This window comes from Brachyhypopomus gauderio, chromosome 2 (genome assembly GCF_052324685.1).
Source record: "Brachyhypopomus gauderio isolate BG-103 chromosome 2, BGAUD_0.2, whole genome shotgun sequence".
NCBI classification, from domain to species: domain Eukaryota; kingdom Metazoa; phylum Chordata; class Actinopteri; order Gymnotiformes; family Hypopomidae; genus Brachyhypopomus; species Brachyhypopomus gauderio.
This window is the reverse complement of record NC_135212.1, coordinates 43,401,155-43,428,005: the sequence shown is the minus strand read 5'-3', so window position 1 is coordinate 43,428,005 and position 26,851 is coordinate 43,401,155. Positions and strand designations below refer to the sequence as shown.

The following is a 26,851-nucleotide window of genomic DNA, read 5'->3' as shown; positions in this document are numbered from 1 at the left end:
CATCTGTGGTTAAGAAGTCTTTGAACGACTCATCATGAAACACCTCAAGACCATCACGGACCCCCTGCAGTGTGCATACAGAGCGAACAGATCAGTGGTTGATGCTATCAACAGGGGGCTGCATTACGTCTTTGAATCTATATCTGGACAACCCAAGGGCCTATGCAAGAATCCTCTCTTTTGACTTTAGCTCTGCACCATTTTACCAAATCTGTCTCTTTTAACAGACAGAACACAACATGAGATTAGGAGATAGCACATCTGCCATAAGATCACTCCGCAGTGGCGAGAGAGAGAGAGAGAACTGACAATAGCCCAATAGCCTATTTCAAAAGTATAGCTAAAACAAGTAGATAAACGTAACTAAGCTAACTTTGTCATGCACTGACAAATGTATATTTGGTTATCATTGTATGCTTTGCTTTACAATTACACGTTATAATTTACACTTTGACATGCTGCGACGCAGTTGGCCGGCTAGATCAAAAGGGAAATGAGCGCGAGAGTTCAAGCACGTCTTCTCCACCGAACTCCGGTCCAGCTTCCGTGTGAAATGTCGTGTGACGTCTTATTCTAAGTGGGCGGGGTTCATTGCAGTAGTATGGTTGAGCCCGCATATGAGAAGTTTTATTTTTGTGAACACTACGATATTTTGGCAAATTAAAATGGCCAATCAAAGACGTGAGATGTTGTGTTTGTAGTTATCACCATTCCTTACTAACTTAGCAAGTAACTTAACTGGACAGGTTGAATTGCCGCCGGTGTTTATATTTGTCATTCTGAGGCTGTATAGGTAGGATATCTAGATATAGGTATTTGTTCTAATCGAACTGCAAATGCGTGCACTTGGAAGATACCATAACATATTACTTTAAACTTGAGTTTAAAATAATCGGAGGCACCGGCCGAGTCTGAGTTTGTTGAACACAAGTCAGCCGCGAGTTATCCTAGGTGAGCTAGGTTAACTAGTTAGTTAGCTATTTGTTTTCTGGATGAAATTTTGATAAAGTCCCACAGGTGTAGGCATCATTTCTTTATTTTCACAAATATTAAGCTACAATGGATAGTTTACTAATGTGTCCTGGCCGGTCTCACAGGCACACAAGCCAACCGGCTTGTTGATGTTACCTGAATGACTTTGTGGAGATGCACGCCAGTCATTGGTTAGTTCCCTCTCCCTTTGTTCAGCGCGAGAGCTCGGCCGAAACGAGCGTAGTTTTGTTGAAAATTGCGACATACGGTGTCACGGTATTTGGGATGGCACGACACAAGCATGCATCGGGAAGCGCGGGTTCCGACGCCGGTAATGCATGCAGACATGGCAGCACCAGAGCCCCTGGCGCGCGCACAAGCGCGAGCGTCGGGATGAGTGCAGCCAAGAGACCCAAAATGGAACAGATTCAAACCGACCACGAGCTCTTCTTACAAGCGTTCGAAAGTAAGTTCCAACCGTCAATTCTTTTTGTGAAATAACGACACTGTGGCGTCCAGTAAACCAAATATTTGGCACAATTGCCCACCTATGTTTTTATACACAGCGGAAGATGAGTCAAGTTTTTAGTCTTTTTGTGCCAGTTAGCTGCTAGCTAACAATACTGAACGTTTAGCTTAGACGAGCTAGCTAGCCTGCTAACACTGACTTTCTCGGTGATCCCAGAGCACAAGCGCCGGCTGTAACCGGTGTCTAAGATGGCCAGCTGTTTTATCCAACGGTCTGGCTGTTGTGTAACTTGGTATAACGTTTGAGCTCTCTCTCTCTTCGATGTGGAGCAATAAATGACACTGAAATGTTTAGTTTCAAATTAGTGTAAGTTGTTTGACCGAAAGGGCCCGTGCCCAGAGTTAAACAACTTCTTCCAAGCAGAACTCAACACCCCGTTATTTACAAAAACGTGTATTTTAGTAGAAACAAATGTTTTGAAGACGACGTGCATCATACTCTTGCAGCGTGTTACCACATTACTGCAATTACACACAACTCAGGAGACACGTGCGACTAAACATGACACGTGCTTCGCCTGTCCTGTATGTCCTTGTACTTTATCAGTTAATAAATGTCAAATAACCTCCGGGCGAGACGGTCTGTGACTGCCTTCCAAGTGAATGTCGGTGACTGCGAGGTTTGTGGTCGTCCGTGTGTATGAGCATCAGACCACCGTGGTCACTCACAATGACCAAAATATCGCGTTACGCTGTTGCTCGATCTCGTGATAAATGCTTGAAACAACAGTGTTACGTTTCACTTATTTATTTGTTTCATGATTATTTTGCAGAGCCAACTCAAATATATAGATTCCTCCGTACAAGGAACCTAATGGCAGTAAGTAAATATTGAGGAATCGAACTGTCCTTACTGAATATGAAACTATAATATTCACCAGGTCTTACTCGCTTTTTCTATTTTTCCAGCCCATTTTCCTGCATAGAACCCTCACATACATGTCCCACCGGAATTCAAGAACCAGCAGGAAAAGGTGATGGCATTTCTGTTGGTGAATATCGTTTTGAAGTTCCACCTGTAGTGGCATCAGTTGGTAAATTTGCATATAGTAGGCAGGCCACAGTAACTGACGACATCTGTGTTGCAGCGAGTATAGCACAGCCCTGCCTTACAATAAGGGTGTATGGGTGCATGAAAAGTACACGTGACTTGTATCAATAACCTCAGTCTGTGTACCGTGTTTAGGAAACTGTTCAGTGTCGATGATCTGCTTTTCAAAGCAGAGAGGACAAAAACAGACCAGGAATCACACAAGTAAGTGTCATGTGACCTTCATATGGTCTGCACTTGATTCAGCAGTGCTGAAGTGGCAGTGTGGGGTCATAAGTGCTGGTGTTGGAGGGATGGACTGAGCTAATCACGGATGTCTTAACTGTTTCTATTGTATTTTCCCCATTTCAGTTTAGCCTCCCATCTACAGCTCACCTTCACTGGATTTTTCCATAAAATAGGTAAGAGCCGTTTATAATTCTGAGACTTGTGTTCCTCTCATTCACCAAGTTATAGCTTCTAGAGGAGTCAGTCTTGCACAGAATAACTCTTGGTAATTGAGCAGTAGTTACATTAATGTCACGGTGTGTTGTAGATACAACCTCTCAAAACTCTGAGAATGAAGAAAACTCTGTGTCTTTGGAGGTGCTGCTCATCAAAGTCTGTCATAAGAAGAGGAAGGTAATGCGTTTAGCTAGTGTGGATCACAAATCCCAGCTTTTGTAAATGTAACAGTGTATTTGTGTGTGTGTGTGTGTCTACTCTAGTTTTTCTAGTGTCTTTAGATGCTCTTTGATGTGCTTACTTCAGTACCTACGTTCCTTTGTCATTTGGTCTGCAGGACGTCAGCTGCCCTATTAAACAGGCACCTACGGGGCAGAAGCAGGTGCCACTGAACCCAGACTGCAACCAGGTGAAGGTGGGCGCGTGCCCGTCCATCATCGTGCCCAGTCAGGAGTTTGAGCCCAATAATAGCCACATGGTGAAATCCTACTCCCTGCTCTTCAGGGTCACCTGTCCTGGAGGCAGAGAGCTGGGTGGCCTGCCCAGCAGAGACACCAGTAAGTCCTTTGGCACGTCTTCCTCGTCATGTTCGGCTTTGCTAGTACATTGTGAAGCTGGACATGGGCCTGTTGAGGGAGACAGTGGCTAGGAGTATAGACGTGGCTAATCAGGAGGACTGCAGAGTGATTGGACGTGGACCGTGTCATCAACTAAACCCCCAAACGGCACTGCAGAGTCCTGCTTTAATGCCACATATTAATGTGTAGGCTTTAATGCTGGGTTTTAATGTGTGTCCTGCTCTGCTATGCAGTGGGTGCTTGTAGTGTTTCAGACTGTACTCATATCCGCATTAAAGATGTGGTAGCTGGATGGTATTGAACAATGAGGAAAATATAAAGTAATTCCTCTGATGCTTATAGAAGGTGTTTGGGTTTTTGTTTTCCTCTAGATGTTATTGAAGAACTCCCCAGCAGGAAGAAGCGGTATTCTACCCATCGGGTAGACGGCGAGACCACGTTTGTAGCCCAAATGACCGTGTTTGATAAGAACAGGTAAGTTTAGCAGAGCTGTATTGGTCCCATTTAAGCCCCTGACTTCCTGTCCGATTGTGCGCGGTCGGCCCGTCAGGATGACGTGTGTGGCAGTTCTGCACGAGTGAGCTTGCTTGGTTTGTTTGAAAGGCGTCTGCAGCTGCTGGATGGTGAATATGAAGTCTCTATGCAGGAGATGGAGGAGTGTCCCATCAGTAAAAAAAGAGCCACATGGGAAACTATTCTGGATGGAAAGGTGGGTGTATGTGTGTTTGTATGTAATGTATGCTTTGATTTGCGATGTCTTTGCTGCCTCGTATACCTTGAGAGATGTCAGGATGTACTGAGTTGTACAGCAACTATAATTAAAGAGGAAGGCACCGCACCCGACGCCTCTTCGTTTCTAGTTACGTGCACTGCTGCGTTCACACCCTGACACCTCTCTGGCCTCACAACTCCTCCATACCACTCTCGGGTTTGCAGAAAGGTGCCAGGATCTGTTGGGCCTTCTAGAACAAAGCAGACACTGCCTAGAAATGATCTTCAGCGAAACCAAAAACCATTTTTTTTTGTCTGTTTTGTTGGTGTAGTGGGTGCCTCCATTCGACAGCTTCTCCCATGGCCCCACACTGCAGTTCACGCTGCGGTGGACGTGTGACGGAACGGCCCGCTCTGCGCCCCCTGCGGCCCGGCCTCTCGCCACACGCAACTCGGCCAGCGCCATCGGGGAGAGCCCCCGGCCCTCCGCCCCCCGGTCTCCTCACCCAGTAGGTACGGTCTGCTCCCGTCACTCCGCTCTGGGTGAGCTTGTGCCCCGCTGGGCTGGTTGACAGCACAGGTACACACGAGGCGTAATGTTGCACGAGAGCTGACGCGTGTGCCATCCCGCAGCTGTTAAAGATCCTGTGAGTGAAGACATGTCTAGTCGGAGGGAGCACGTCCATGTTGAGCCTCGACAGAAACTGCGAGTCTATTACCAGGTAAGGGAACACCCATATGACTGTGTGTGTGGGCGGACAGAGTTTCCGGTGTTTCTCCCTGAGCCCTTTCTCCATGTTGGGGGGTCTGGTTTGCTTACACCTGGTGCCATGTCTCTGTTTCCTGACTAGTTCCTATACAACAACAACACGCGGCAGCAGACGGAGGCTCGGGACGACCTGCACTGCCCCTGGTGCACGCTGAACTGCAGGAAGCTCTACAGCCTCCTCAAACACCTCAAACTCTCCCACAGCCGCTTCGTCTTCAACTACGTGGTGAGCAGAACAAACTCCCTCATTCTCTCATCACCAGTTCGTCACAGTTACGGAGTTGTGTGTCGGTTGTGTGGTTGGATAAATCACGTCATGGCCTCGAGTGGACAGAACCTTGAGGGATGCAGGCTCTGGTGCTGTGTTTTTGGTGTGGACGTGTGTTCTGACGTTGCCTCCGCCTCTCGGGCAGCCTCACCCCAAAGGAGCCCGCATCGACGTGTCTGTGAACGAGTGTTACGACGGCTCTTACGTGGGGAACCCCCAGGACATCCACTGTCAGCCTGGCTTCGCCTTCAGCCGCAACGGGCCCGTGAAGAGGAGCTCCGTCACGCACGTCCTCGTTTGCAGGTCGGATGAAAGTGTGTGTCCAGTGCGTACAGCGTGAAGGTGACGGTGCATGTGCGTAGGGACCGGGAAGGTTGATGATTGTCTCTTTGCAGGCCCAGTCGTCTGAAGCCCAGCCTGTCGGAGTTCCTGGAGTGTGAGGACGGCCACCTGGAGCAGCAGCGCACGTACGTGAGCGGCCACAGCCGCCTGTACTTCCACAGTGACAGCTGCACGCCCCTCCGTCCGCAGGAGATGGAGGTGGACAGTGAGGACGAGAGGGACCCAGACTGGCTGAGGGAAAAAACCTCTATGGTGAGCAGCACTGCCTGTTTGTACTGGGCCATGTGATAGTGGGTGGAATTGCAGCTCATAGGAGTGGGTGGGATTATATATTCATGGAGAGGTGTGTTTGTCACTTAATTCAGGTGAAAGGGCGTGGGCATACACAGAGAACAGATTGGGTGGGTTTAAAGCTCAGTGGGGGTGGGGCTTACAGCTCCATGGAGGAGTGGATGGGTGTGGCTTACAGCTTGACGCTACAGTGCATGGGCGATGTGGTTTAAACTGCTGCTGTGATGAAACCAGCATTACTATCCAAAAGCTCATCCAAGACCTGCTGAAGCACCATCAGCAGTAGTAGTAGTTGTTGTAGTAGTAGTAGTAGTAGTAGTAGTAGTAGTAGTAGTAGTAGTAGTAGTAGTTGTAGTTGTTGTTGTTGTTGTTGTTGTTGTTGTTGTTGTAGTAGTAGTAGTAGCTGTAGTAGTAGTAGTAGTAGTAGCTGTAGTAGTAGTAGTAGCTGTAGTTGTAGCTGTAGTTGTAGTTGTTGCTGTAGTTGTTGCTGTAGTAGTAGTTGTAGTAGTTGCTGTAGTTGTAGTAGTTGCTGTAGTTGTAGTAGTAGTAGTTGTTGTTGCTGTAGTTGTAGTAGTAGTTGTTGTTGCTGTAGTAGTAGTTGTTGCTGTAGTAGTTGTAGTACCCCCCCCCCCCCCCCCCCCCCCCGCAAGGTCGCGTACCTCTCGAATTTTGTAACTTCGCGCGCAATGGACAAAGTCATGTTTGCAGGGTTCATACACCTTTATAAGGTGGAATTAAATCACTTATACGTCACTTTCAAGGTCCATTTCAATATTTTCCAGCACGTTAAACTTAAATATTTATACATATACTCGAAATGATTCGAAATAATTCGCTTTTCATCACATTATTTAATGGTTGTTTATTTTCAAAACACCCAATCTTAACGTCTTCATGTTCTCTCATGTTTCGTCCTGGAATTAATACAAGAGAACGAAGTAGTTACAATTTCAAGCATTTTCAAGTACTTTAGCCTAAATTCCAGCACTTTTCAAACCTGGAACACAATGCAACTTTAAAATTCGTCAGGTAAATGTTTTCCTTTCTTTTCTGCGCTCCAGATTTCTGTATTTACTTTAACTATCCATCACTGTATTTCCCGCTGTAGTGCGGGTACCAGCCGGCAGAGCCGTATAGAGATAGAGCCTCTATAGGGCTCTGCCAGCCGGTTACGGTCGGTGCTGGATCAAACCATTTTCCAGTGGGAGGCGGGGGTGTATGCACTTAATGGAAAATATGCAAATAGGTAAAAAACATATATATTTTAGCCATTGAGCTTATTTTGAGTACAGAATTTTATATTAATGAAAGATTTCAATTATTTAAAAATTATAGACTTTAAATAAAAAATAAATTGCTGGGCTCTTTGATGGGCCCCCCTGGTCCTGGGGCCCGGGACAACAGACCCGGTTGTCCCCCCCTGTCGACGGGGCTGATAGTAGTAGTAGTTGTTGTTGTTACTGCTGCTACTGTTTTGAAAACGCATTTTATCTGATTTGGGCCCCTATAGCAAATCGAGGAGTTCACAGATGTCAACGAAGGTGAAAAAGAGGTGATGAAACTCTGGAACCTTCATGTAATGAAACACGGGTATGTGTCTGCAGTTTCTGCTTTTAATCCATTTAGATATGATGGATATTTAATCTGTCTAGATCAGTTTGTAACATTTTTACAACGTTTATTTTCCTACATTTTAATGTCATATTTAATTTCACTAGTTTATTTCATATAATATAATTTTGTTTTCCTTTGTCAGGTTCATAGCCGACAATCAGATGAACCATGCCAGCATGCTGTTTGTAGAGAAGTGTGGTTCTCTTCTCATCGAGAGAAACCTGTGCAGAAATTTCCTGCTCCACCTGGTTAGCATGCATGACTTTGGCCTGGTGAGCACTGCTACCATCGACAGGGCCATGGCCCGCCTACGGCACGCCCAGCGGCAGCGCGAGGGCCACGCCCCCGATGAGGCCGGGCCCGCACAAGCCAATAAGACTTTAGCAGCTGTGAAGACACATCCCTAAAGGCTGGACTAGAGCTTCAGAGTGAATGCGGAGTAAAATGCAGGTCATGCAGCATTCATGCACTGGGTGTAAGGGGGCGTGTCTTACTGCGGGGCTGGTGGAGGGTTCCATGGGGGGGAGGGGCAAGGGGTGGTTGGTGATGGAAGTGACCTGTCATTGATGTCTCCAGGAAAACCACCGGTGTGCTTTAAGCTCAAATCAATTACATAGTTGGACAGTAACGTGAAGAACCGTTCCACGTCCAAAGGGGTGCGGTGTGATGCAGACGGACTGCGTGCTTGGCAGTCGGCTTCAGAATAAACGTGTGTTTTGTGAACTTTGGCTTGTACCCTGAGAACATGGTAACCACAAGTCAAGTCCTGGAGCGGCTTTTAGTGTTTAGTGCCTCTTTTGAAAAGACATTTGAACAGATTTTTAATATATTTTAAATAGTGCGGAAAAATAGGGAAGCCCTGATTGTGGCTTTTACTGATTAATCGCTGGGCTTTGTAGTCATTCTGCTGTTGGGTCTGATCTTTAATCTGTAGTTTATGAAGCTCTGTGGAGCTCACAACTCCGTATCGGAGCTCACCACATGAGTCAGGGTTAGGGGTCAAACAGCTGGAGTGCGGGAGCTGACCCCTGGAGGTGTGTGCATTTGGAAGAGCCCAGCTGCAGATGACTGGACATGGGTCCCTCTCAGTCCATGCTGCTGGGACACGAGTTTAAATGTCCGCCTCAAGTCGGAACTGTTATACTGAAACCAGGAGATTGGAGCACACATACAGGGTGAGATAACAGAAGGAGCCCATTCTGGTCGGCACAAAGACACCCTGCACAAGTGTTTACACATTTGATTTTGATTTGATTTCTTTTTTTTATATATCTATATATATATATACATAGGCTTCAAGCAGGGTTTAAGCTTTTAATGAATATATTGTATGATGTACCATATGTAAGGATATTAGCAGTGCAGGGTTCAGTGTGAAAGCACACTTGTTCTTGTTTGTTTATATTTGATGGCAGCTAGTTTGTTGGTAGCAGGCCAGTTGGGGACCACGCCTGCCTCTCTCCCGTGGGGCATGTGCTGCTCTTCACGCACCAGGAAGGCTCTGACGCTTCCGCGTGGTCCTGTTGCTCGTTGGGTTTGTCTGGGTTAAGTAGAATGCTGGCGTTTATACATATTATAAACCACGCCCCCTTTTTTGGTGGCAGGCTTTGCTGCTGTGAATAATGATGGTGCTTTGTCTTCAAGTGTGTGTACTCGCACACACCATCGTCTATGTACATAAGCTACAGAACAGGGATTTATATTAAAGAAATAAAAAAGGTTTTGGATGGAGTGAAGTTTACATACCAAAGGGAATGACTTTGAGGTCATGCGCATCTTTAACTTGAGGAATGGAGTTGCTGTCGGGACCTGGTCTGAATGCAGTCTGGTTCAGTGTGACCAGCCCGACTGGGTCCGAGTGGGCTGGTGCTGCCTCAGAGTCAGTGCACCAGTCACATGTCTCTCTCTGCAGTCTCAAATCTACCTGCTCACTAGCTGCATCCAGCGCCTCAACCATAGACCAGCATCATTTGCACAAGATGTGGACGGAGAACAGTTGGTATTTGGTCAATTTGGACTTTGGTGCTTTTGCTGTAAAGGAGTGTTTTGAAATAGTTCTTTTTCTATTTAAATAAATAAATTTTCACAGTTCGTGATTCCAGTCATTATCCATCAATGAAGTTAATTTGTGTGGACAACTATTAACACAGCAAAGTTCACCGAATGTATTTATTAAGTGGCAAATGTTTACGTGCATCTTTTTACAGGTGTATTGAAAAGGCACAAAAACAATGAGGTAAAATATCCACTCAACCTTCACAAGTTTCCTGCCCTGTTCTACATGCAGGCTGCTCTGCACACGCGTCATGTGCATTAGGAAAGAGAAATGTGCTTTTAGAGACGTTTGTAATCCAAGTACCTTTTATAAAGCCTCTCTGGACCATGGTTATTCCTGCTTCTTAAGGTATTGAGTGTTCTAAGGCCTCTCATTTCTTTAATCCCACAGTAGCCTTATTTAACTACAGTGCATCAGGAAGTAAATTAGCCGCACAGCGAAAGCAGGTTTCAGATAAGCATCTGGCTTTTGCAGTTAGTACCGATGTGCTAGTACTAACGCCGGTCTACACATGCAATGACTAAGCTGGCAGATTGGTTGCCAGAACCTGGTGGAGAACCTGGTGTCCACACTGCACCTCGGTCTCAACCCTGTATGTATTAGGAACCGATGAGTCTTAACAAAGCATTTTGGCATTTTCTGCCTCCTATAAAATAAACCAGTCACACTAGTAATTTTTGGCCTTATTACAAGTGTAAAATGTTTTTAGGAATGAAAGATAGCAATACCATCCTGTAAAAAAACCCAAGCAAAAGAAGGGAGTGAAGTGAATCTCTCCCGCCTTTGATCTGGTTCCCCTGCACCTGGCTGTCCTGTCTGCAGTCACAGCAGTGGTCAACCCTGTTTGTAGTCCGACATGCCTGAGGCTGAACTACTCTTCATGGCAAACTGAACACGAAGCATAAATGGAGAGCTGAACACAGAGTACAGTACACCATTCAGACACAGGTTTGAGACTTCCGCAAAAAAATGTTGGGGTTCCTGATTAATCAGAAGTGGAAGGAAATACTGTAAACACTGTCAGAGTCCGCAGGGAACAGCTTTGACTCCAAGATGTTAAAGATAAGGAGAATGTGGCTTGGTGTAATGCGAGTGTGCTGATGTAGTTTGGCAGTGGGTCCAGCAGACAGGATGTTGCTCTCAGAAGGGCTGCAGCAGGTTCAGAACACGAGCACCTTCCAGCCTGGGTGTGCGAAAGAGCAGCCAAAGAACAGGCTGTCCACAACCTGATCCAGGAGCCAATCAAACACCACCTCCCTGTTCCCTGAACCAATTGTAACCCTCAGCTTGAAGGTGCCCCCATCGTTTGGGTTGTTGTTGTTGCTAACAGGAAACAGGCTGACGACCTCCATATCGAACGTGACGGCAGAGCCGATGGTGATGGCCGGCAGCTGGTTGGTCATCTCTTTGCCGTTAACAAACACAGCACCTGTGGAGAATTGGCACACGTTGGTCATCACGGTGCGGTGGCCCGTGATTCCACAGCAGGTTAAGATCACACAGCGGGAATGGCCTGTGGTTCGTACCGCTTGTAGAGATGCAGACGGCCTGGTCCCTCTGCAAAGACTCCACTCCGCCCCGATTATCCGCACACACTCCCAGGCTGTCCTGGCTGTGCATCTGGCCAGCTGCAGCAATCCTGCACCACACAATAAAACATGCACTTGTTTGAGTAAAACGAGACAGTTCATCCTTCATCATACGCCCGTCTCCAGGTGTAGAACGCCCACTGATGTAATCCACCGTCTACAGGAAGGTTCTGTCTACTTCGTACAAAACCTCCATAATCTTTTTAGCAATAATTAGGCCATAGCAAGTGAGCTGAACTGATCTTAATCTCAGGATTGTTTCAGATAGTGGGAGTGTGATAAGGACCGTGTCAGGCTCCAAACACACTTTGATCATGCGTGATTAAACTGCTGCGCCTGCAATGCAAAAGTGTGTTTGCATTTGAATGATACCGAGGTGAAATTTGGAAACTATATAATTTCAGCTTGGAACAGTGCAGTTGATTTTTGACTAAACTGGACCAGACAGTATTTAGCATTGATAGAGTAAGAACGGATTCAAGACATTATGAGGTCCCATTATTAAGAAAATGGAAAGACTTGAAAAGCATATAGGCCTACCTATATACATCATCACACCACTTACTCATAATAGGATTTCAGTCAAGTCTGTCTGGTTTTATAGAGGAAAGATCAGACTGGTGAGTGTGTCTGACCTGCTTCTGAAAAAAGTTCTAGCACTCCGTGAAATGCTGAAAAGACGCAAACATTCCTGCTGAGTATAAATTGCCAGTTGTACGTGTTTATGCACATGGTGAATCTCCAGGTTTGGAGGTGAAAATGAAGGGTTTGATGTGGAGGAATGTCCCGCAGTGTGTCCCTTTAACTGTTCCAACTTCAACCCATCAGACAATTGTCCCTGTACAGAGATTTACTACAGAGAACAGAGAGTACGGCTTCACAGAGAGTACGGCTTCACAGAGAGTACGGCTTCACAGAGAGTACGGCTTCACTGGAGCAGCCAAGCTGCTCTGTGTGCAGCCAGCCAACAGACCTGGAGGAATTCTCTAGCTGTTTTCTCGCATTTGTATATTCCAGATCAATTTGGAAAAGGCAGTCCTCCGTTTGGCCCGGCTCTGCAGTTTCCTGGCCGTGCAGGAATTTATCTCTGATTAAAAAAAAAAAAAGGTACCGATACCAGAATCTGGGTTTTTCATTCAACTAAAGGAATGTTCTACACCATAGCAGGAACGGGAGAAAATATGAACTCCACCCAGCAGAGAAATAGACAAACTTCCAAAACTATATAATCTGCTCAACAATGATTTTTTTTGCTTTTTCTGCAAAAAAAGTTTATGCACACTAAATCCAAATATATATTTTAATGAAACAACAAAAGGTCTTATTTTGTACAGTTAGAAACCCCAGCTGGGTGGGGATGTGTCTATAAATCTTAAATTCATAATGCAGAACAGACAAAACGGCTCTCTGCGAGTGGGCAGGACATATTTTATGTTACCGCATAGTCCTTGGTGAATTCATGTGTAGCATGATATTATCCACCTGGACTTACTCCATATACTCAAGGCTAATATAATATTCTTCTAATTCTATTAGCAATGAATTGGACTAAGCGCATGCAAAAATGAACAATTCTGATCTTTCCAGTTTCCCAGTCTTATGACATTAAAATGAAATTACATTTACCTTGTGTGAGATGTTAAAGTCCAAAACCCTGTATGTTTTTATGTTTATAGGCCTATTTTTGCCTGACCACATGTCCTTGGGTTTAACAGTAGCACGAGTTCAATAGCAGGATTTCAGAACAGTAAACCCATGCCTGTCTAAAAGGTTGACCAAAGACCACAGCTGTATTCTCTCGCTCTGGGGCGCGAAATATGTGCAGGCACGTCACTGTCAGTGCTGTAGGCCCACACCTACATTTATTTTGTTGCCCAGCGATATTAAACAGGACTTTGGCCAGCAGGGGGTGGAAATTGGCTTCATACACATAAGATAATCTAGATAGGTTGTTTTTTTTATGTGAAACCATAAAAGAAAAAAAAAAAAAAAGGTGGGGCCAGTACCAGAGGCGGTCTTTGCATAGAGGCGTGGCTAGACAACTGCCTTGGGCCCCTCCCACTGCAGCCCACTGTAGGGCCCCCCTGATTGGCTCACTTATTTCTCACATATTAATGTTGATGGGCCCCCTAGCTAAATTCGCCTTGAGTCCCCAAATTGCTAAGTCCGCCACTGGCCAGTACACATCCTTTATATAAACTGGCATTCATTCGTTTTTATTCTAAATCATCCCACACACAGATAACCTATCGAACATAATTATTAGATTTGCTAATAATTATTAGAATTTCTTCAGCATACCAAGGGGATGGTCTTAGCTGGAGTGGTACGTGATGTGCAGAGGTAGATGTACATTTTAAAATATCTGTAATACTGAGAATTCCTGTCACTTCATAATTTTTACTTCTACTCAATACATTTCACAAGAATAAAAAGCAGGCTGGTTACTCTGCTAACACCACGTGGGCTTGTTTTTGCTCTGGCTTCAGTCTGGCTCCCGTCTTGCCAGGGTATTTTGTGCGTCTCCACCCTTCTGTGGAGCTCCGGTCCCACTGTCTCGTACTCCTGCCCTAGGTCTACGGTCGTGGTCGGTCTGCGTTTGGATGGTCTGTCCTTCATTCTGCACTCTTGCTGTTTGTCAGTTTTCATGTCATTACGTTCTGGATCTTCCAACTATGGTCTGCTGCTTCATCATCATCATCATCATCATCATCAGTTACTGGTGAAACTTTAGTAAACATCGCTTGGCTCAGCACGCGTGTTCAGCCTCAGCCTCAACGTAACACTCAACACAAATAAAATTATTTAGAAGCCATTTTACTTTTTTGCTTGAGTAGTAAAACCCTGTGATTCACGTTTCATGTTTACTGGAGTATTTGGACTTTTGCTTGAGTAAGGGAGGCGTATTTCTGCCCAGCGGTGGTGCTGTAATGTGGGCTGTGGTAGGTGGGCGTACCTGAAGGTGAGGGTCTGTCCGCAGAAGTACGTAGGAGAGCTGGAGTAAAGGACGCAGCTGCCCTCTCCACCCTGGGTGGAGTCACTGCGCATGGCAATGTTCCTCCTGCTGCTGAGGATGTAGCCGTCTACACCCGGACACCACTCTATGGACGCGCACATGCGCGCACACACACACACACACACACACACACACACACACACACACACACACACACACACACACACACACACACACACACACACACACACACACTTTACACCATCCTGCTGCACATCAATGTGATTGTTAGCTGGCGTGTTTGTCCAGTACAGTGCAGTTCGTGCTTGCTTCCCTGATGAGGACTTTAATTATGCTTCAGTTAGTACGTGTGCTTGTTGTACTGTGAGGCTGTGTCATCTGTCCCGGTTATTTATGTGTGAGAGCGAGTGAGAGAGTGTGTGTGTGTGTGTGTGTGTTGTGCCATAAGGTGTGGGGGTGGTGTAGCCTGTCTGGTATGCATGCGTGTGTGTGTGTATGTGTGTGTGTGTGTGTGTGTGTGTGTGCACCATAAGGTGTGAGGGTGGCTTGCCTGGGGAATGTGCGTGTGTGTGTGTGTGGGGTACCATGGGAAGCAAGAGTTGTGTAGTCTGCCTGGGGGATATGTGTGTGTGTTTGTGTGTGGGTAGGCCTTCAGGGGAATACATGTACGCGCGTGTGTGTGTGTGTGTGTGTGGTACCGTGAGGTGCGAGAGTAGTGTAGCCCATACATGTACGCGCGTGCGTGTGTGTGTGTGTGGTGTGTGTGTGGTACCGTGAGGTGCGAGAGTAGTGTAGCCCATACATGTACGCGTGTGCGCGTGTGTGTGTGTGTGTGGTGTGTGTGTGGTACCGTGAGGTGCGAGAGTAGTGTAGCCCATACATGTACGCGCGCGCGTGTGTGTGTGTGGTACCGTGAGGTGCGAGAGTAGTGTAGCCCATACATGTACGCGCGCGTGTGTGTGTGTGTGTGTGTGTGTGTGTGTGTGTGTGTGTGTGTGTGTGGTACCGTGAGGTAAGAGAGTAGTGTAGCCCATACATGTACGCGTGTGTGTGTGTGTGTGTGTGTGTGTGTGTGTGTGTGTGTGTGTGGTACCGTGAGGTGCGAGAGTAGTGTAGCCCGTCTGTGGGATGCTCCAGGGGCTCCACTCGGTGCGTCCCTCCCCCCGCGCACACACACGGAACAGGTAATCGGTGTGTGCGTCCAGGTGCAGCACCAGGAACTCCGAGTCCTTCCCAACATACACATCCTCGTACTGAGGGGCGTTACTGCGCCGGTACTGTAGACGGAACTCCTGCGGGGTGAAGTCTTCATCCACCTGCGCACAGAGACACTGTGGGTGTGGGCACAGGGCTGCGTGAGGGTGGGTGCACAGGTGGGTGTACGGGTGGGTGTATGGGTGGGTGTGGGCGTATGGGTGGGTGTACGGGTGCGTGTGGGCGTATGGGTGGGTGTGGGGGTGTACGGGTGGGTGTACGGGTGGGTGTGGGCGTATGGGTGGGTGTACGGGTGGGTGTAGGCATGTTTGGGTGGGTGTACGGGTGGGTGTGGGTCTTACCTTGCACCAGTGCACTGAAATGCTGCCTGGTCGCTCCACCAGCTCCTCGATTTGCACTGGTGGATGGGAAGACACATTGCCATGGCGACTCACATACTCCTGCATCACACGTAGCAGAGAGTCGTCCAGCTGCGCAGACACACAGGGCACGTCGACCAGTGCCGGCACCTCCGGGAGGCTGGGCACACACACACACACACACACACACACACACACCTTATAAACAGGCAATGGTAGAGCAGCAGACAGCCCCTGGCCTGTAATCGTTCAGTGGTTCATTTCACATTTCCTGATCGGCACCAGTTTGGACATGCGGGCTCGCCGCCCCTGTGGTGTCACTTGTGGGCGGCGGTCTGCTCCGCCCCTGCCGGGGCTGCTGAGAGCTGATTGGCTGCTGTCTTCTCACCTGTCCAGCTGAATGTGAAGCGCTTTCTTAGTGAAGTGGCACAACTTCTCTTCACGGTCACTGATGCCACAGCGAATCGCCGCCTCCCCTACAGGTACAGAGCAAACACGGGGTCAGCACGGGGTGTTGGGGTGGGGGGTGAGGGTCAGTAGTAGGGGCGTTGGGGGCGTGTGGTAGGGGTGTTGGGGTGGGGGGGTGGGGGTCAGTAGTAGGGGCGTTGGGGGCGTGTGGTAGGGGTGTTGGGGTGGGGGTCAGTAGTAGGGGCGTTGGGGGCGTGTGGTAGGGGTGTTGGGGTGGGGGGTGAGGGTCAGTAGTAGGGGCGTTGGGGGCGTGTGGTAGGGGTGTTGGGGTGGGGGGTGAGGGTCAGTAGTAGGGGCGTTGGGGGCGTGTGGTAGGGGTGTTGGGGTGAGGGTCAGTAGTAGGGGCGTTGGGGGCGTGTGGTAGGGGTGTTGGGGTGGGGGGTGAGGGTCAGTAGTAGGGGCGTTGGGGGCGTGTGGTAGGGGTGTTGGGGTGGGGGGTGAGGGTCAGTAGTAGGGGCGTTGGGGGCGTGTGGTAGGGGTGTTGGGGTGGGGGTCAGTAGTAGGGGCGTTGGGGGCGTGTGGTAGGGGTGTTGGGGTGGGGGGTGAGGGTCAGTAGTAGGGGCGTTGGGGGCGTGTGGTAGGGGTGTTGGGGTGGGGGGTGAGGGTCAGTAGTAGGGGCGTTGGGGGCGTGTGGTAGGGGTGTTGGGGTGAGGGTCAGTAGTAGGGGCGTTGGGGGCGTGTGGTAGGGGTGTTGGGGTGGGGGGTGAGGGTCAGTAGTAGGGGCGTTGGGGGCGTGTGGTAGGGGTGTTGGGGTGGGGGATGAGGGTCAGTAGTAGGGGCGTTGGGGGCGTGTGGTAGGGGTGTTGGGGTGGGGGGTGAGGGTCAGTAGTAGGGGCGTTGGGGGCGTGTGGTAGGGGTGTTGGGGTGGGGGTCAGTAGTAGGGGCGTTGGGGGCGTGTGGTAGGGGTGTTGGGGTGGGGGGTGAGGGTCAGTAGTAGGGGCGTTGGGGGCGTGTGGTAGGGGTGTTGGGGTGGGGGGTGAGGGTCAGTAGTAGGGGCGTTGGGGGCGTGTGGTAGGGGTGTTGGGGTGAGGGTCAGTAGTAGGGGCGTTGGGGGCGTGTGGTAGGGGTGTTGGGGTGGGGGGTGAGGGTCAGTAGTAGGGGCGTTGGGGGCGTGTGGTAGGGGTGTTGGGGTGGGGGATGAGGGTCAGTAGTAGGGGCGTTGGGGGTGTGTGGTAGGGGTGTTGGGGTGGGGGGTGAGGGTCAGTAGTAGGGGCGTTGGGGGCGTGTGGTAGGGGTGTTGGGGTGGGGGGTGAGGGTCAGTAGTAGGGGCGTTGGGGGCGTGTGGTAGGGGTGTTGGGGTGGGGGGTGAGGGTCAGTAGTAGGGGCGTTGGGGGCGTGTGGTAGGGGTGTTGGGGTGGGGGGTGAGGGTCAGTAGTAGGGGCGTTGGGGGCGTGTGGTAGGGGTGTTGGGGTGGGGGGTGAGGGTCAGTAGTAGGGGCGTTGGGGGCGTGTGGTAGGGGTGTTGGGGTGGGGGTCAGTAGTAGGGGCGTTGGGGGCGTGTGGTAGGGTCAGCTCACCCTCACGCAGCAGCTCGTCTGCAGAACTGATGCCTTGCTCGATCAGCTTCTGGCAGTCGTCGAGAGGGCTGATGCTCTCCCGCTCAATGACGTCCACCTCCTGCAGGAGGGCGCCCAGACGCTCCGTCAGCACACGGCCCAGGCTCGTCTGCAGCTCCTGGAAGTGCCGGTGTAGAGCGTCGCGGGTGTGTGAGGAGCTGCCTCGCACCTGCAGTGCACACACACACACACACACACACACATAGGCTCACAGGCCAGTTCTCTGCTGCCAGTGCTGTGCACTCCAATGTTAACTGCCTCATGGCAACCTTCTCTGCACGCTGTGCTGGGTTTCAACTGGCCTCTTTCATGAATAACGTTTTTTAAAAATGCTGGATATTTTAATCTCATTCATAAATTAAAATTCCTGTCTCATCTGGTCATACATACAACACACACATCCTGTTTCTCTGGAAGCCTGTACTACACTGTTGTTACAGCTTCTACTTCTCGTGAATGTGAACTCATGTATTCACATACACAAACATATATTTTCAGAAGTGTCTGCAGTATCTACAGGTGCATTTACAATCTAAAGGTACATTCAAAACCTCGAGCCAATACCTGCCCTTTTGCCCAGACCAAGTCACTCATGAGAGAGGGAGCTAAAAACTGACATAGTACACACGAGGTACAGGGCTACGCTTCGTTTAGGACACAAACTGTCCTCAGAGCAGTGGGTCCAGTGGAGGATAACCACTGTGGAGCGCGCGGGAGCCGATTCAGTACAGCCACACACAGGCTGGCGCTAAAGTGATAATTCAGCGTAAGGACTCCTCACATCACACACGGAAAGTGAGTGTCAAAAATAATCACTTCACGCATGCACGCACGCACACCACAAAGATCCCTTCCTGTTTCAGCAGTGTGATGTTGGTGTTTCATGCATTTCAGGTCTCATGAGGCATCATAAATAGCTCTTACCAGAAATCAAACATTTCTTAATCAGTTACTGATGATGGTGTTTTATCGGTGATGTTAACGTCTAAGGCAGCCACTTCAGGATGGCATGTGTGACTCAAAAGGGAAACGGGGTGAGAAAGCTTCGCTCTTCACGTTTCAGACTGCTGTGCAGATTCTCCACGATGAAGGAACTCGGGCAGGAAGCTCGGTGCGTCTAATGTGACAAAAACATCACTTCCGCTTGTAGCAGCCATCTGTGCCCATATGCAGGCAGTAAAGCGAGAAACCCACTAATTATATTAGGCTGTAAACAACCTTAACGAGGTTCAACTTTCAGACCTTCCGCTCTGGGAAACATATGGGCCAAATCTATCTTAATAAAGCTATGATGTTTTTCATTTGGAGACAAGGGAATCCTGTCTGCTTCATGAGTCGAAGCACACACACACACACACACACACACACACACACACACACACACACACACACACACACACACACACACACACACACACACACACACACACACACAGTAGCACAATGTCTTAACGTGGACTTAAAAGGTAAACAATGTCTCAGTGACTTTTTTTTAAACCTCGTCATATTTTTGGAATGAGGAAGATCTTGTTCCCAATTTATACTGCCTTGTGCCTCAGGGAAGCACACACACTACTGTAGGCCACATGTCAGCTAGCATGGTGTGTGTGTGTGTGTGTGTGGGGTGGGAGGGGGTCCACAACGTTGTGCTGTGCAGGAAACGGAAGACAAACCCTAAAATAACAGTGATAGACTTGCTAGAGTACAAACTGACACACACAGAGGGCATCATCTGTCATCCACTGGAAAATATTGTGGGATTTTGGTTTTTTTTAAGTTTTCTTCATTGTACTGGCAGTATGATTAACATAATTCCTCTCCTTATCGGGGCTCTCAAACATTGTTGTTACTGACAGTTCTGTGTTGTCTGCTGAGAGTGTGGGTGGGGTGACTCCAACCACACAGGAAGTCTGGGCTCTACAAGTGTCTCTATAAGACTCCCCCCCCCCCCCCACACACACACACACAAACGCACACACCCATGAGTTGTGACAGGTGGCACGCACAAACGGTACCCCAGTGCGGTATCTCCCCTGTGACTGCCTGTGTGGGTGGGTGGGTGGAGACGATGGCTCTTCAGTGCTCCTCTTCAGGCCCAGACATTGGGGAACCTGGAGGAGCTATAGAGGAAGTGGGTCAGGAAGTGCTACTGCACTCTCCAAACCAGCCCAGAGCCACTCCGTGGGACCCAGTCACGGACGCTTTATTTGCATTTCTTTGCCACAATGATAAACAGATAACCCACTCACAGGGATGTTTTCACACTTTATGTCAAGGGCCTGAGTGAGTGGTGTCGGGGTTGTGGGTGTGGGAGGCTGGATCTGTGAGGAGTTTGTTGGGCCGGTGTGTGGAGTGCAAGCCGTGATCCCAGGTAGTTGCGCTGGGAAGCAAAGGTCAAGTTTCGGAACTTAGAATCAGAGGAAGAGAGAGTTCTAATAAATGAGAGAGTAAACAAGTGGGAAAGAGAAACTGCGAGTGAATGAAAACCAGGCAGAGAGAGAGAGAGAGAGAGAGAGTCTGCTGTATGTGTATCTGCAGCAGGAAATCTCTGTATTGTTTAAAGGCAGCGAGGAGCAGCAGTGTTGGGCCGGGGGAGTTTGGGGGGGGGGGGGGGGTGCTCAGCAGGCAGACAGTACGTCTGAGAAGAGAACCGTCTGGCTGGGCCACGACCTGCACGTGACACGAGCGCACGCATGCACACGCACACGCACACAGCATAGCTCCACCTCAGGACGCCACTCTCTGGTGTGGCCTGCCAAGCCTAAAGACACACCACTTACACTCACACCTGCAGCTAAACCCTAGGGCACCTGCCTCTCTACATGCTACTACACACCCTCTCACCTCACACACACACACACACACACAGGTTGTAAATTTAAGACACTGTGTGTATAGCCATGTGCATATAAGAGTAAGTGTGTGTGAGGTGAGAGTGTGTGTGTGTGAGAGAGGGATGGATACCTGTTTGCGGGCCTGGCTCAGGCCCTGTAGTCTCTGTTGGAGTTCACTCCTGTAGTTCTGTGCTGCCTCGATGTTCTCCTTCACCTCCTGAAGCAAAGCGTCAGTCTCCACGGACATCCTCACCACACCTGGCCGCGCACACACACACACACACACACACACACACACACACACACACACACACACACACACTTTACAGCATACCAAAACCTCTTGAGGCGTCACACACTGTATACTGTTACTGCTGCAGAGAGGACAGGTTTTGTACATATTTGGTATTAAAATGTATTACATATGGTCCAAGTATAGATTAGGGTTAGGGAATAGGGATTAGGGAGTAGGGGTTAGGGTTCTCACGCTCCGAGATGCTGGTTGGAAGAAGGGAAGTGATACAGTGAAGCTACACAGGTTTCTTCCCCCTAAATGACCACCAAATAATTAAAAAATCTGTGCTTAAATGTTATCACTTTGTACTAGAAACCACAACGTCTCAAGATCAGGTAGACTTCCTTCATCGGGGTTTCACTGAATGAAGCCCACAACACTTCCAGAAGGCTGAACGGTGAGTGACTAAGGCTGTATCCAGCCCCACTGTTAACGCATGCCAGTTCCTTATGGGCTTTATACAGTAAAGCCAGATACACAGATAAACAGCCAACATAGTGTCTATGTCTACCCCCCACCCCCTCCCCCTCCCCCTGGAATCTTAAGCAAGACTCGACAACAATCCACACCTCACCTGCCCAGTCCGTCAAGAATCCGACCCAACAAAACACCTCCGCCATTCTTTAGAACGCACTTCCCCAACAAGCCTGCGCTCAGCTCCAACCGCTCACCAGGCCTTTCAGCTACACCCAACTGCTCCTTCACATTCCCCTTGGTGTACAGTAGCCTGTGAAACCACGAGCAACGATGTGACAGACTTCACTACAAGCCTCCTCGCACCTGTGTCCATGACGCCTGTGTCCCTGACAGCTGCGTCCATGACGCATGTTCACACCTGCTATCTGTGTACTCTCACCTCAGCCGCCAAGTCTGCATACTTCAACTGCGTCCTCAAACGGAGTAGCTCATCCTATAAAGTAATCTGTCCATTTATGTTCTGAATACAGCACCATGTCTGGCCTCAGTGTGCTTAAAGCAATACATTTTGGGAAATTTAGTTTCATTACTGTTCAAACACATTGTGGACCCTTATTGTAACTTTAATCTACATCTGCTACCAATTTCTAATCTCGCTCTGTGAGCCATTTACAGATACGAGATGCACTCAAGCCCCATTACACTGCCTCTCATGCACAAACCTAATCACTCTATTCATATCACTACTAGCCAGAGAGCTCACATCCAAGCACTTATTATCAAATAAACATATTAATGAGCTGAGCACCTGATTATATCTCCATGTATACCGTCCCCGCAGCAAATGCCACACGCCGATGAAATATGCTTCAGAAACCAGACCTTCGCGCATATATACAGAAACACTGATTCTTCTTACAGAAGTTCTAGCTCACAACAACGTTTTTCACGTTGTTTTTCTACGTCTTATAGTAGATTCTGCCAAAAGGAGAAGCCTGGAGATTTAGCTACGTGCCAAGCGTACGTTACTACGTACTACACGTTAGCTACGTTACGCCACATACACGTACTGCATTTTTCTGGCGATCACATCCAGGATCATATACACTCGTGTGCATCAGTGTGATGGTGTGTGCTCCCCATCATCAAGGTCATGACCTCTGTGTTGCGTCATGATTTACATGCTCTACCAGATGAGCGTCAGGAGAGAATGAACCTTCCACTGAGGTAGGCCTGCTGTAGGATCACTTGGAATTGATCTTATAATCGTTGTATTAAAGCTCTCAGAGCTTCAGAGAATACTAGAAATGCTTTGTAGATGTTTTGATTATTTTAAATCTGCATTAACGATGTATTCATTTAACCTGGATTATATGGATCACACACTGAGTCATGTGTTTGTACATTTTTGTAATAATGTTGTTTCATCTATCTACCATATAATGTAAACCTTGTTTATTGAAAACACTCAGATTTTGGACTCAGAATGTGAAGTGTGATGTAAATAGGCATTATTACAAACATTTGACAAATTGAATTAAAACAGGATTGTTGTAAAAATGTAATACAGGTTTTGCATATCAAATTCGGAATTAATCTGGAGATTAGTTTGGATACCCAACTTGTAGTCACCCTTGTGAATCCCCAATGAATTAATCTACAAAGAGAGTTACTCATAAGCACACCGCCATCATCGTTATACCCCATAAGAACCACAAGGCCTACAGAAAAGCACAGATCTTTCCTGAGACAACTTTCAGGAGGTCATAGATACAAGATTGTCTGTGTGTGTGGGTGGTTGAAGTGAATCATAGCACGACTACACAAGTCTCATCAGTGGTTGACTACAGTTGACCTCGAAGAGAAGATGATGCAAGCACTTACACTTATGGCTTCGACCCAAGCTGGATTTTACCGTTACCGTTACTCCATTAGTTCTGCTGTAGCAAAGCCATGCCCAACTGCACCATTTCAGTCGAACACAAGCTACACTTCCCCAATATCAATAATAACCGTCATTTAGATTTACATATACATTACACTAACACATTACACTAACATGTACTACAACCCACCCTGGCTGACAAGGTTAAATAAAAGGTACAAAATCTAGACTAACAACCATGTTTCATAATGTATTGGAAAAATATAGTGACTGGAGGAAAAATAAAAAATATATATTTCCTGATAAGATCACAAAGATCATTAAAAACTAGGATGAAGATGAAATTTTTTATAAGTTAGGACTACTCCACTGAAGACAGGCTGAAGAGAAACATAAAGGTCTCACATAAACCAGTGAATGTGATGTCAACGGGTCCTGTAAGCCAGTCCAAACCCAGACCACTGTGTGGAACACAGATATTTTCCACTCACACACATGAACATCTCTCTGGCTGCCGTTTCCTTGGTGCTCGAGCGGTGAGGTACCGTAGGGGAGTCCCCCCCCACCCCCCACCTCCCAACAGTGATGTGTTTACAACACTGTGGGGATCATGTTGTAAAGGGTGGTGCGGCACCATTTGCCTTGTGCACATGCTTTGTTGACATGGGCCATGCTTCTCAGGCTCCTCATTGCTGCCGTTAGCGATGGAGACTTCACAACAGCCCTGTAGTTTCTCAACTGCCCCATTAGCTCCCATGCCTGGGTCACCTGAACCGTTAGTGTAACTGCTAGAGCTTACACTCAAAGGCCTCGGCGGTCTGTAGCTTCCTGATTCTCATAACGATGCGGTCTCAGACCAACATACATGCGTTACTGTAAGAGGGAGACGTGATCAGGGTCGCTCAGGGTTTCTGAGGAGCTGCAGTGACCCACGGATCCCTGATGAACCATTAAGCCCAGTAGCAGCGAGAGCTCTTGCGGTCCAGTGGGAGGGAATGGGTCACCAGGCCTGCACCACAGTCAGGTTCTCTCTTCAGGGCATAAGACCATCCAATGATGGCCCAACAGAGGTGCATCCCGAGAGGTCCCGCACAGCAGCTGGGCTCTTTTAGAAGCACGGTGGACAGTGAGCCAAATTTAGAGCAACCATCTGGTGCCAAACTGCGATGTTAGGAACTTAACTTCAAGAAGTTTCGTTCTGTTTCTTTAACTCTGTCATTTGCCTCAACAGTGCGGCCCTTGTGTAAACGAGCAACATGTCTTAGACAAAATCATCACTGGTGTGGATGACAGTATTGCTAGTATGCAATCCAAAAGTATAGCTTTACATTCCAGAGGAGAATCTAACTTGTAGGTTGTCACTGTGTAACCATCCAACCCGGTATGAGCAGTGACAGTTAATGACTTCATTTAACAGCTACCGTGTGCCATTTGTTCTACAAGACTTGCCTGTTGTTATTTACAATAATGTGCGCAGGCCAAATACCCCTTGCAACTTCTTGCACAACCCCGAACGTGTTCATACTCGCTTAAAAGAAACAAAAAAAAGAAACTTCCCTAAAACACGAAGGTGGCAAGCCTCGCAGAACAGAACGATCGATCGCCATGGTCGATAGTTTTCTACTCTTTAAACGCCGGGACATTATTATTGGAGGTAGGTGGTACGTGGTGTTGTGCATTCTCAAGACACAAAAACATCCCTAATTTCATCACTTTTTCTTCTTGATCACTCCTCGTGGCGATATACTGGTCATCCGTTCTTAGTTGTATTTTCGATTTTGACAAGAAAACAAAAAACCAAAAACAATTCTAACGTTAATGCATAAACAACGACAAATGTGGAATATGGTGTTACCTTTGAGAAGTTATCCTCTGGTCATGCTAAGTTCAGTACTTCGACTCCTCCATTGAGCCTACGACAACAGTAACATCTAGCAGCGAACGTTTTCGCTTTGATACCGACCCGCCATCCAATCCTGAGCAGCGTCAGGGTATTTAGACGTGACCTCTTTTATTTCTAACCAATCAGACGAGTAATCTTGTCCTTACGTCCCGCCCTTCAGTTTGAGAAGAAGCAGTAGGGCGTGCTGTAAGTCTGGATGCTGATCTGAGAACAGTTGTTAAACGTAAATTAGACATTGCTATTTTTATACTTAGGGAATGCTTTTAGAAAACGTTTAAAGTTGGATCGAAGTAGATAATGAGAGGCGGTCGGTGTAATTAAAGTTAATTCTTACGAGAACGGTTTACGTGTTTTGCGTCACAATAATTTTTATCTCCAAAATCAAAGTCCCACATGCCATGATATTCATTGAATAGTTCTTATTCAGTGAACGAAAGAAATGATGGTACAACAACAATGATGGTTAAATAACATAATCATAACGAATGATTGTTTTTTATAACTGGTTCTTTATTGACCACATGCCTTTCACTAATTAGATTAAATATGAACATTATTAATCATATTTTATGTAGTCATATTTCATCTAGGTCTAAGGGTCTTAATGGAATTTAAAAGAAAGTCCTCGTCTCTAGTGGAACGTTTGTCACACAATTACTAAAAATTGCAGTCTTGTCTAAGAGAGTTCCGCTTCGAAATAAGTGAATTCATCAACGCCTTCGTTAGCCTTCGTTTTGTCCAATTTATTACTAAATTGGACAAAATATACCAGATTGCCTGTATTAGCCTATAGTAAAATCAAAGCAGTAAATGTGCAATAAAATATCGATCATTTGTTTGCAGTTTTCTTTAGTTATCTGTTTTATCATTTACACGCAAATTAAATTCTGCTGTTTCACAGAAGTTGTTTGCAAACTGATTAGGGACAAAACCAATTCAGATATCAACGACAATAAATTAATGACAATGTGATGTGTGGTCTTGGGATAATGATTTTAAAGTAAAATATGCCCTTTAGCACTGCAGGATGGAAACTACTTGATACTTGACATCTTGCATACGATTTAAAATATCTATAATGGTTATATAGGTTCTTTCACATTCATAAACTTTGGGTAGTCTGGGTTGGAAGTCAGTAGGCTTACTACCCTGTTAGTTACAATAAACTGGATGTAATTAGTTATGTGGAAGTCCAATTATGAGCCAATGCTTAATCTTATAATATACAGTAGAGGGCGCCCGTACTATGTAACTACAGTATAGTTTAACACTAGGAATCGTGTCTGAATATACTGGTCATTAATCGCTTCTTCGTATCGTCAAATAATCGCTTCTTCGTATCGCTGCTATCTATCTATCTATCTATCTATCTATCTATCTATCTATCTATCTATCTATCTATCTATCTATCTATCTATCTATCTATCTATCTATCTATCTATCTATCTATCTATCTATCTATCTGTCTGTCTGTCTGTCTGTCAGGTGTTTCAAAAACCACACCTGCCCAAGGAGACAGGGGACGAGGGATAGAGGGGTAATAGAACCCTAAAATATGGCAGTCCCTACCAAAACTAAAACATAATCTAATTTAAAATGTGTTGAATCTTAGACAGCCTATAGTCCCAAGGATGACGACTGAAGAATCACCAAAAGATCAGGCAGACTTATTGACAGAAAAAGAATGTGATCAAGAGAAGGATGAGGACGAGACGCATATTACAGTAACT

General features: G+C 47.3%; 2 protein-coding genes across 3 annotated transcripts; one reads left to right on the top strand and one right to left on the bottom strand.

The window, feature by feature from the left end:
- Positions 1–666: 666 nt before the first annotated feature.
- suz12a (SUZ12 polycomb repressive complex 2 subunit a) lies at positions 667–9,659 on the top strand. Of its 2 annotated transcripts, none has more exons than XM_076996759.1 (16): positions 667–1,438; positions 2,274–2,320; positions 2,410–2,474; positions 2,687–2,755; positions 2,903–2,952; positions 3,087–3,172; positions 3,333–3,552; positions 3,945–4,047; positions 4,177–4,282; positions 4,617–4,797; positions 4,918–5,006; positions 5,136–5,279; positions 5,467–5,624; positions 5,717–5,915; positions 7,465–7,544; positions 7,711–9,659. In XM_076996759.1, exons 1-16 carry the CDS (start codon positions 1,147–1,149, stop codon positions 7,973–7,975), a joined length of 2,154 nt encoding a protein of 717 aa, XP_076852874.1. In that variant the 5' UTR covers positions 667–1,146; the 3' UTR covers positions 7,976–9,659. The 2 variants fall into 2 exon arrangements, with proteins under 2 accessions (XP_076852874.1, XP_076852875.1); XM_076996760.1 differs by lacking the exon at positions 667–1,438 and adding an exon at positions 1,457–2,120.
- Positions 9,660–9,723: 64 nt separating this feature from the next.
- crlf3 (cytokine receptor-like factor 3) lies at positions 9,724–25,216 on the bottom strand. The gene is made up of 9 exons (XM_076996761.1): positions 25,074–25,216; positions 20,752–20,879; positions 17,749–17,956; positions 16,153–16,240; positions 15,747–15,924; positions 15,284–15,506; positions 14,170–14,314; positions 11,151–11,263; positions 9,724–11,053 (listed from the first exon to the last, which is right to left on the bottom strand). The coding sequence occupies exons 2-9, from the start codon at positions 20,866–20,868 to the stop codon at positions 10,785–10,787; spliced, it is 1,341 nt and encodes a 446-aa protein (XP_076852876.1). The 5' UTR covers positions 20,869–20,879; positions 25,074–25,216; the 3' UTR covers positions 9,724–10,784.
- Positions 25,217–26,851: the final 1,635 nt, after the last annotated feature.